This window comes from Spea bombifrons, chromosome 1 (genome assembly GCF_027358695.1).
Source record: "Spea bombifrons isolate aSpeBom1 chromosome 1, aSpeBom1.2.pri, whole genome shotgun sequence".
NCBI lineage: Eukaryota > Metazoa > Chordata > Amphibia > Anura > Pelobatidae > Spea > Spea bombifrons.
Window position 1 is genome coordinate 49436385 of NC_071087.1, and position 12013 is coordinate 49448397.

Genomic DNA, 12013 nt, shown 5'->3' on the forward strand with positions numbered 1-12013 from the left:
TACTTTACTAATGCTATTTGCTCATTCAGTCTCGTGGAATTAGAGTATAGTAGAGGTTACACAGGGCAAACTAGTTCTTGCTCTAAGGGCATCAAAACAACATAGTGCTAGACCAAATCCTGTAAAATCTGTAATGTGCAAATTGGCATTTAATGCACTTCTTTGATACACAAGAAACTGACGAATATTGCTAACTATTCCCCCATATCCTCTGTGTGTTGGTTTCAAAAGAGAAGCATGCAGAAATCACATGCAGAAGACCGAATTGCCGTCAGTAAAAAATGGAGATAAAGAATTTTTTAGATATATAAATGAGAAAAGGAAAGTAAAACAAGGGTTAGTTAGATTAAAAACAAAAGGTATGTATGTAGAAGAGAATAAAGGTCTAGCTGACTGCCTCAATTAATATTTCTGTTCAGTTTTTACAAATGCAAATGAGGGAATGGGACCTCAGTTAGGAAAAAAGCCTTCTGCGATAGCAGTCTGCAATGGCTAAAGCAGCACAGACCGATTCTGCTCTGCTAGATTACCTGGATGAGTCCCCATTCATACTACCATAATGTATTAAAGCAGGGAGGGCACAAAATGTAAAATAAATACATTTAAATGGAAAAAAACATAATGGTTAGGAGGGCTAAGGTCTGAAGACATAACAAACAGGCTATAGTTGCCTTAGATTTAAGAGTATAATTAATGAGAGGTTACGTGGAACAGGAAATGTGGAAATTGTTAAACGGTAGAGGTTGACAAATGTTGAAGGAGCAAAAAAAAGGGTTCTTTGAAGCCTGTATGGTGCTATGCGCTTCTTTTTCTCTTTAATCAGCCATTTTGTTTTTCCCTAGCTCAGCCTAGCGCTTCGGAGGCCATCTTGTACTTCCTGGGAAACCTTGGCTTACAGGTTTTCTTTTACTAGACGCCTGATGGACTTATTCTTTTCCTTACTCCCACTTAGCATATCAGAAAAGGCCCGAAGATTCTGTTTAATTCATTTGGCCTTTTTTATGGTTTCATCTAGTTTGGAAAATAGACATGTTAACAGTTTAACAAAATGTAAAGTGAATGGACAGAACAAAAACCTAAATCAAATCAATATTTAGTGTGACCACTCTTTGCCTTCAATGTAGTGAAGTTCTGTAGCGTAGTGTACTTCTAGGTACACTTGCACAAGGTCAGGGATTTGTGTTTGCAAATAGTAAGGTATATAATTCCACACCTGCCTAAAACTTTTGCACAGTACTATACCTGTATATACATATCCAGGATTTTAGTCCTGAATGTAAAAATACCCATACCTCTCAGTATGACAATTAAGACAACCACGAATGTATACATTGCAAGCTGGCACCCAGTGAGGGGGTGGAGCAATTAGTTAGTAGGCAGGGTATAGATGGGGAGGGAGTGCACCATATGACAACATGAACAGCTCACCCAGTCTGGTGCCATCAGTCTGGATAGACATCAGGAAGGAGGGACCGGCGAACACATCTGACATATTACACACATACACAAAACACACACCGGGCATCTGATCCGCTACATGCAAACACACACAGGGGCTGAGCGTCTGTTGTGTTACCCACACAATGGATCAGCTGTAACACACACTGCGCCGCTGGAATACACCGGACACTGCACGCGCGGGGAAGCTGGCACACGTCGCACAGCTTCGGGAAACCGTTTGCCTATAGGCGCTGCACATATAGGATCTCTACATGCCCTTCCGTGTGTACCCAGCATGACCGATCGCTTGTCTGCCAAGGCGCACACCATGATGGTGCTCGGCATCTCCTCCTGCATTACTGTATAGGGCAAGGCAGCGATTCTCACACTCAGGACGCGGCCAAGTGTGCAGGAGGGGCTGTGATTGCACACAGCAGGCTTAGCATTAGCGCTCATCTCCGCACACACACACATATTTACACCAGGGTTGAGCTCGGGCTGGAGGCCTGGCCTCGCGTCTTGGCTCCTTCCCGGTCTATGAGTCCTGATCTGCCCCGCATACATCCCGGGGATCTGCCTTCATGCCCCCGCGCCATGTCCGGGAAGCATTACAAGGGTCCTGAAGTCAGCTGCTGCATCAAGTACTTCATCTTTGGCTTTAATGTCATCTTCTGGGTGAGTGTTTTGGGGTGCGGGTGACCCTGATTCTTACATTGTTACCGGAACAGAGGGATAGCTAGCCAGGGGTCTCAATCAATGGGGATGGAAGTGGCATGTCTGTCAATGTGTAATGCCTGTTGTTTTTCCATCTTCTAAAGATAAAACACAATACGGTATGTGTAAAAAGTAATGTGTGTATATATATGTATGTATATGTGTGTGTGTGTGTGTGTGTGTGTGTGTGTGTATATATATATATATATATATATATATTCTCACACAATGTATTGCCTTGGCACAATGAATATGAATCTATACCTTGCAAACAATGTATATAGTATAGCTAATATCAGTGCCCGCAGACACTCAGTTGAGTATTGAGATACTAGTATTGTGAGTGTGATCTCACTGGTTTCCCAGTACCTGGAGCCCTGTAGTACTGAAGTATAAATTCATGCTACCCTCAGATTTTTCTATTTATTTTTTAACACATAAACTGCCAACTTTATGGGACCACGAAAAGGATTTTTGTTTTCTTTATAAACAGAGGGTAATAACAAATAAAATGCATCTAAACAAGCATGTGGTACAGCTGTTATTATTATTTATTGGTGTGTGTGTGTGTATAAATATATATAGCACCACCAATTTAATGTAATTTATTACCGTATATTCAGTGAAGTTGAGAAAGTTTATGGCTTATTTAATAAATGTAACTTTTGTTCTTACCATACTGAATAACCTCGGCGTAGCTCTTACGGTGGGTTCTGTTGCCTGTGTGTTTTTGTTGTTTTTTTTTTAAACTCACTGACTTAATGAATTATATATATATATATATATATATATAACGGTATAATTTGTATGATAAAAGTCCAAGCCAGTGAGGTTGCCAAATAATAATCTAAAAAGCGCACCATTTTTTGCCTCTGAATGTTTCCGTTTTCATGCATAGTATGATTTCTTTATTAAAATGGTCATTTGGGACATTCTCCATAAGCTGTATTGTAGGATCCTGTCCGTTAGAGTAGAATATAGCTCAGTACTAGTCACCCTGATACCACAGAACAGTCCCAGGAGCCAATATGTATATACAAATAATATGTATATAATCCAGTTGCGCTGGTACGCCGAAACTGGTTGGTGTTTGTGGTTATTTTGTCGGAAACCAATAAAGGCTGTTCCACTGTGAAGATTTTGGTGGCTGTTTCACATGCTTTGTGTTTATGGCAAGTTGGTTACATCTTTACACTGTTGAATCTCCATGCATTGGTGTTATATATACATATATATATTGACTCTTTATATATTGTTCTCACTTGTTGAGTCAAGTGAATATTGTGGTATATCTATCAATTTTCTTAACCCTGAGTAGGGCCTATTCTTTTCATGTTACATTTTTGGGACCATTATTACCAAGCAGTGGGGAGCTCGGTGGGCAAGAATCATTATTCAGCTTAAACACAAGAACCATATTTTGTTTTCTTTCACCTGTGTGTTTTATTGTATATTTAGTGGTAGAATAATATTAATATTTAATGAAGCGATATTGTTGCCCTTTTATTGTACTCAGCGAAACAACAGGTATATCAAGGGACGGTGAAGCCCCCAATGTTTGCTTCATTGCTGCTGTCTCCAGAAATATTCACGTAGGAGTGTGTCACTTGCTGATTTTACCCCTATTAGTTGAGATCGGAATTGAACCCAGAAGCACAGCATCCATGCTGGTGGCACACGTAAGGGGGAAGCTGATAGACTTAGTGGCCCTGCTGAGGGGGCCTAGCCTACCTATTCCTTGAGCATGCAAGGAGGCTGGGCAGGGTTTGTGTGGTAGACCACACATTTTTTTGCTTCTCATCTATATACGATCCTACATTGGCCAGCGGTGTAGCAACTATGGTAGAGCAAAAGTCCAGGGGTTTTGAGTTTCTGCTCTAATGTAACTATTATCTGTAAAATGGTAGAATGTTCAGATAATGCATCATAGGGTTGTCCAAAAAACATAATCTTATGTCTTTGCCCCTATGCTTCCTCCTCTATGGTCTTCATACACCTGCTGGTGTACAGACCATGAGAGAGAAGAGTTATTGGAGAGGTCTGCACTGGTGGTTGCACAGACCTGTACCAGTGCCATAGGATGTGATGGCTATTGAGGGGCCCAAGGGGTAGATGTCATTGACCCATAAGGTAAGAATGAGCTGGTCCTTTTGACCCTATTAAAGGATGGTGATGATCTTGTGTATTAGATTCATGGGTCATTTTAACCGCAAAAGAATAAGCCAGAATGGGGGAGATGCTTATAGAAGATAAAATGAGATTACATTATTTTAGAAGCTGCCCAGAAGCACAGGATATCTAATTATATATGAACCTTGTAGTTTAGAAACAATTATTTTGGCTGTACAGAAAAAATATTATGTTAGTCTGTAATGATAATGTCTGTTATAGTGGAGTCATTATCCTTAAACAAGTGAATAACATCAATCTGTAGCAGCAACTAAATTTAATAAGAACCGCAGTCTGAATGATGGAGGCTTTTCTCATTTTTTTTTGCTTGCCATAAACATACTGAATCCGTAGCATGTGGCTGTTCAACAGATTTACATGCATAAGCCAAATATATTCTTGCCCTATCAGTTCTAATGAAACAGTTGCCCGTGGGTGGCTTTGGCTTGTCCTTCCCTGTGCTCAAAGCTATGTAGAAAGTAAGCCTATGCCATTTAGACAGCCTGTGTAACAGTTTGTAATGAATCAAAAAGTGACATACCGGGTGTCCCTATTTGAATGGATCTTGAAGTACTTTGGAAAGTCTAGAATTCAGAGCAGGATTGTTTATTTTGTTCAAGTCCTTATCAACACAGGTATATTATTGACATGCTGTATCCAAATCGTCATTAAATTTAATAAATAAAATATTACTGTCTCAAGCTTGACAATTGTTACTGTTCCTTAATGCATACGTAACTGGGGTCACAAACAGTGTCAATGACGTAAGCAAAAACTTTATAGAAAAATTCACAGATAACCTATATATATGAAATGTATTCCTCTATAATGTGTGTGGTTTTTTTTTTCCTGTCAGGTGGAGGGGCAGTTTTCAGATCAGTCCGAAATTTCATTTAAAACTATTATAAAGTTTTTTGATTTCCGCTTTCTAGTGCTTAGATCCCCTACGGTCTTCAAAGAAAAATGATTGATTACATAACAAATAACATGAGCAGTCACGGGCCTCAGCAGGACAGAGGTTGAGTAACATCTGGGCTACATAACAGGAGAGGCAATGATTTAACTGTAGTTTTTAGCAGAGAGGAAGGAAATTTAGGGCACATGATTTGGATCCAGTGACAAATACCAAAGCAGACTGGAGATTAAAAAAGGCGAAGGCACTTTAAGGCTAGCGGTGGATAAAATATATATGCCTCCTGGATGCAAGCCACCATACAACACTTATCCAGTCAGTGGTTGCGCACGGAATCTGCTGCACTAGGGGCAAAAAAGGTCTGTGGGATGCTTCCTTTAAGAAAGCTTTTGTCTTACAAGTTAATTGACAAATAGAATGCTTTCAGAAAAAATCTCACTACACAGTTACTATCATTCTATATATATATTTTTTTTAAATTGCTTCTGAAGACATTCTTAGACATAAGCTAATAGGTGGCCGATGACCTACTCTTCAGGGTTGAGCTGGTCTGATTGACAGTTGCCCCCAGGCCAGTCCAAAACTCTTCAAAAGAAGGGAGTAAGAGAGTGAGAATGGGAGGTAGGTAGGGAGTAAGTGAGTATGTATGTACGGTATGTATGTATGTTAAAGTGACTGTGTATGCAACTGTGTAGAGAGAATTTGTGTTAGCCTGTGTGTGTATGTGTAAGTGTCTGCGTTAAAGTGTATGCTCCCGCTGATGTCATTGGGCGGTCCCACTGACGTTACAGGACACAATCTATTGTTGGAAGGGAAGTGAGTAGGGATTGGGGTGCGCTGCAACGCTCCTGCAGCCAGGAGTTTTCCCGTAGTGACCCAGAGAGTTCCCAGATATGATCATGTAACAGGATCAGCCAACCTTTCTGTGGACCTGCATGGCTCTCTGCTTTAAGAAAAAGGCAAGAATTGTGGTTACAGTGTAAGGATATGTTAATTTTGGCTGCAGACACTGTCACTGTGGGTGGCAATGGCTGATACATAGATAATTCCACAAGCTGACAGCATAGTTTGAAGAAATAGTGGTTTTGTGGAGTTTACTGTGCAGTTTTAAGCTTAAAAAGACATTTTCATCAACAAAAATCTATAATTGAGGTTCCTTCCTTTTAATGTCAAGTAGTGATTAACCATTCTTTATAATGTGCCTGCATTTTAACAAGCAGTATTCTCTCAAGCTGAACATTAAGCGGCACAGAAAATGTTATTTTGTTGATAAAGTGGTTGGAAAAATATATTGAAACTGTACACTATTACCCCAGTTAGAATATTAACCCCTTCTTCACTGAGGGTATTTTGTAGACTTGTGCATTCGTATTCGGGCAAACATGAAAACACCAATGGTACGTTTTCGTTGTTCAGCCTGAATACTGAAGAAAATAATCATGTCGGCGGCAAAACGTACACTAAGACGAATACACAAAACACAAAGAATCTTCATGTTCGTCTTTGTTAATATCTCCAATTAATCTCCCTGGTCACATAGGTTCTCGTGAGGAGTTAAAGGTCCGTCCATCTGAGTGACCAATTGGTTGAGAGCTCCCTACTGGCGACCAATAGAGTTGCTTGTACGGACCTTTAACTCTTGGAGCGTGGAGACCAGGTTGAGTTTCGCCGTCAGCAGTTAAAGGTCTGTATGAGCGACTCTATTGGTCGCTGAAACATGCAGACATCCAGTTAGAAAGAGAGGCGAGGCAGTTAGTTACATGGTCTAAGACAGAGGGAGATCAGGAGAGGATAGGCAGATCTAAGTGTCTTCAGCATACAGGTGGTATTGAAAGTCAAAGGATGAGATTCGTTTGCCAAGTAAGGAAGTGTAAACACAAGGGGTCCTAGATGTTTTATATCATATTTCAGATGGTCAGAGGGGCATTTTTATTTAAGTGGGTGGAGGCTTTTAATATGACTTATTGAGAGCTGTTTTAAGAAAAAGATGAATTTATTTTATTTACACAATTTCTATACACGTTATTGTGACTTGTAGGGATGCAGAGCACTGTGATACACTCATACCCAACAAGCATTCTGAGATTCTAGAAAAAAAGGGCATCAGGGGGAAAAAGTGAGGACTTGGGTTTCCAAGAGAAAGCGTCACTCCGAAAGAGTAACACAACCTACATGTGTATGTGCAGTCACTGGAATAGGGCTTTGGCTGTTTAGGTGGTGTCCAGAACACAACTGCGGCTACTATTACAGTCACCAGAATGTGGTTGTGGCTGCCACATAAAAATATCTTATAGGGAACTGCTGCATTATGATAAGCAATTAGACAGTCTTACCTCTGAATGGAGATTGAGGATGATTTATAATGACCTTAGACAGGTCAGTCAGCATATTGTGCCCTATGTTGTAAATGTGTCTTCAACAAACTGTACCGAATAACATTATCCATGCAATAACAAGTCAGCAAGGGCAGTAGAAGAATGTGGTCTTCAAATGTGGAGAATGTACAAATCAGTGGAAATATTTGTGTTTGTAAAGGAAAAATCGCAGCATTTGATTTTCATTTAGGAGAACACATTCGATGAGGAAATTCCACTTAACAATAAGTCATTAGAACTTGGCACATGAGAAAATAGAGTATGACTCACTTAGTACTTGTATCTCCTGAACCACAGTTTGCTTGGAAAGTGTAATATACTCGATTCCATGTTTTTTTTTCTACATTAAATTACTTAAACACATGTTCAGCGAAGGTAGATTGTTAATTTTGAACATTGCCATCTGCAGCTATGTAGAAATAAATGAATCTGTATTGAAAACCTACTTCAGTACCAAAAGATATGGTTTCCAGCATCCTTCTTCACACCTAGTTACCTTCTGCGTCCTGTGTCCTGTCTCTAATACTAACAGCAGTCATAATTACGAGTGTGTAATGGTGATCCCACTTCCATTCAGATGGTAAAGTTGTTACTCACTTTATCACTATATTTGGTTATGGAATATATTCTTGATCGCCGTTGAGCGCTTGTTGCCTGGACTCACCTTTTGTTGAATACAGTATGTGTCACTTACCCCATGCGTTCTATGTCTGGTTTTGAGCGATGCAGGGATTTTTGTTAAAACAGGCAATTTAAAAATGCATGGGATTGATATAGAGTCGTACTAGATATAAAACAAGAGCAAGGACCACGTAAGGTTTGAGCATTTTACAGCAAGAAAAAAAACTAGGTGGACTGAATGCTTTTCTACTGTTTCGTTTCCGTAACCATACCTAAAGCACAAAAAATGTATCCATGGAGCTCTTCTAATATTTAAAAAATATCACAAATCTCCAAGGTCTGTGATAAATCAATATATATAATTAGATTTTTTCCCAGGAGGGGGTAGAATAATTCTACACTTTTTGCTTGATCATTTTGACATCCTTTTTAAATGTATTTCTTTTTTCCGCTGCAAGAAAATATACCGTATGTGCTCGATTATAAGACGACCCTGATTATAAGACGACCCCCCAAAATCTGAATATTAACTTAGGAAAAAAAGAAAAAGCCTGAATATAAGACGACCCCAAAGGAAAAAAGTTTTACCAGTAAATGTTAATTCATGTAAACTATTTTTTTAATAAAAGCTATGATTGAGAAAAATATTTTTTTTGTTTTTATTTCTTGTATTTTCCAACCTGTCCCCCCAGTTACGCACATCTGCCCCCAGACTTGCCACTCCAATATGGCACTGTGGCCCATGATATGCCTTTTAACCCTCTATATGCCACTGTGCCCCATGGTATGCCTTTTGACCCCCTATGTGCCACTCTGCCTCCAGAAATGCCTTATACCCCTATATCCCATTCTGGCATTTAGGGAGTTAAAATGCATATTATGGGGCAGAGTGGCATATAGGGAGGTATAAGGCATTTCAGGAGGCAGAGTGGCATTAAGGGAGTTAAAAGGCATTGTATAGAGCACTCTGCCTCCAGAAATGCCTTATACCCCTAAATGCCACTCTGGCATTTAGGGGGTTAAAAGGCATATTATGGGGCAGAGTGGCATATAGGGAGGTATAAGGCATTTCAGGAGGCAGAGTGCTCTATTAAATGCCCCCTTAACGCCACTCCAGAAATGCCCTATGCCCCCATTTAACACACACACACCCTATACCCCCATTTAACTAACACACACACACACACCTCTCTCTCTCTCTCTCTCTCTCTCTCTCTCTCTCTCTCTCTCTCTCTCTCTCTCTCTCTCTCTCTCTCTCTCTCTCTCTCTCTCTCTCTCTCTCTCTCTCTCTCTCTCTCTCTCTCTCTCTCTCTCTCTCTCTCTCTCTCTCTCTCTCTCTCTCTCTCTATGATGGGGGGGGGTCGGGTGAGACAGGAAGATCCAGGTCTCCTGCAGCGGTGCGGGGGATCTGGATCTTAGTCTCCTAATCAGACCTCTATTTGAGGTCTGATTAGAAGACGACCCCGATTACAAGACGAGGGGTATTTTTCAGAGCATTTGCTCTGAAAAAAACCTTGTCTTATAATCGAGCAAATACGGTATATATTCCAATGTAATGAAGTTATAGCTGCCTCTCTCTTTTTTTTTTTTTTTATTCATTTTTTTGGTAGTTGACTTTAATTTGGCTTTGAAAACCAAGCACAGAGGCATATGTGGAATGACACACACATAAAATGTCTGCTTCACTTGCTTAATCCTAGCCTTTAATAATTGATAGTATGTTAAATAGCTTACAGATTCTCGACGGGTCTGGAGGCAGAGTGGGGACGTGAAGAACAGTTTTCAGGAGACCGTATATTGGCCTTTAATATGCTTGAACAAGATAATCAGACCTAACATGTCAAGTTTAACAAATCATGTGACATAAGCACAATATTATTTTTCTTTACAGTCTTTCCAATACCATATATATATTTTAAATAACTGTATAGTTTTTGACTGGTAAGTTAAACAGCTGCAAAATGATACAACCAAATCTTAAATCACTAACCAAATGTATTAATTAACTCCCCATGTGCACTCGCACACACACATTTACACACAAACGCATATATAACCTTACCCTTACCTTATACCAGTCACCCTTTACCTCGTGAACAAGTTCCAAAACAGCTTGTAATAGTTCCAAAATGACATGTAATGGCTGCACGTGGTAACGAATCTAGCAAAACCAAACACATTTTCATCAGATTTGCAATTTGATTTCGTCAGATGTTGCCCTTGTTTTCGTTGTTTCGTCTAGTACAGGGGCGTCCAACATGCGGCCCGCGAGACCTCGAGGTGCGGCCCGCGTAAGATCGGCAGCCAGGGCAACCGATCTTACGCGAGCCGCACCTCAAGCCCTGCTACTTACCTGTGGGAGGGTCTTCTGGACTGCACAGAGGAAGCGGAGTTCACGTGACATCCTACTTCCTATGTGCTTTAGCAGAGAAGGCAGAGGGAGGCCGCGCCCCCTGCTGAAGTCTGTGAGAGGCATCGAGGAGCTGCAGTGCAGGTAAGGGGGTGGGGATGGTGTTTGAATGAGTGTGTGTGATTGAGGGAATGAATCTGTGAATGAATGATTATATGAATAAATGAGTGTGTGTGTGTGTGATAGCATGGATTTGTAAGTGCTGGAACCTAGGCATGATGGGACTGTGATTGCTGTTAGCAATAAAACTCCTATCATGCCAAGTCAGCCAGTACATGCTGAAACCTGGCTAGCTGCCCCCCTTGTGTATTGAGGCTGCCAGCAGTATGGGGTCTGCACATCACTTACAGCCACCCTGTACCAGCGTGTATTGGCTGACTTGGCATGATAGGAGTGTGATTGCTAACAGCAATCACAGTCCCATCATGCCTAGGTTCCAGCATTTACTGGATGGATGTGTAAGTGCTGGAACCTAGGCATGATGGGACTGTGACTACTGTTAGCAATCACACTCCTATCATGCCAAGTCAGCCAGTACATGCTGAAACCTAGCTAGCTGCCCCCCTTGTGTAGTGATGCTGCCAGCAGTATGGGGTCTGCACATCACTTACAGCCACCCTGTACCAGCATGTACTGGCTGACTTGGCATGATAGGAGTGTGATTGCTAACAGCAATCACAGCGAGCACAGTCCCATCATGCCTAGGTACCAGCATTTACTGGTTGCCTGGGTATGATACGAGTGTGATTGCTGTTAGCAATCACACTCCTATCATGCCAAGTCATATTGCTAATTTTGTCCAATTGTGTGTTACCTACTTTTATTAAAAATGTGAGTTTTTATTATTATTTTTAAAGGTGGGGGTCGTTTTCGGTTTTGGCTAAGTGAACCCTGAATGTTTTGGTCCAGAATTTTCATTTTAGTTCATCCCTAGAATAAATCTAGGGAATCCTGAATTTGTAGTCGCAAAACTTTCTAGGCTCAGAAATCAGTGAGAGGAAGAGTAAAGGTTTTGTGTCATTTTACTTTATTTTAATCTGAATATTTTATTAAAGGCCATATTTTTTGTCACAGTGAAAAATGAGTGCGTCCCGCGCACGTATACAATTCTGATGAAGTGGCCCACTGCAGAAAAAACTTGGACACCCCTGGTCTAGTACATAGCCATTATGAACAACAACCTAAAAAGACTTTGCTCTAAACCAATATGGAATGCTATAAGTGCAGTCATTGTAAATGTTGTCACTTAATTAAATCTTCCAAATTATTCACCAGCAATTCTACTGAATAAATATTCAATATGAAATCATAGTGGTCCCTCATTCACGTAATAAGATATATGACGAGAGTGTGGTATTCAATATATTGGGA

At 40.5% G+C, this 12013-nt stretch overlaps 1 protein-coding gene across 1 annotated transcript in view; it reads left to right on the forward strand.

The window, feature by feature from the left end:
• Positions 1–1319: 1319 nt before the first annotated feature.
• Positions 1320–12013, forward strand: part of TSPAN5 (tetraspanin 5) — a 47449-nt gene continuing 36755 nt past the window's right edge. Inside the window, exon 1 of the mRNA XM_053461574.1 lies at positions 1320–2115. Coding sequence (XP_053317549.1) covers positions 1978–2115 — 138 coding nt within the window. The 5' untranslated portion in view covers positions 1320–1977. The remainder of the gene's footprint in view (positions 2116–12013) is intronic.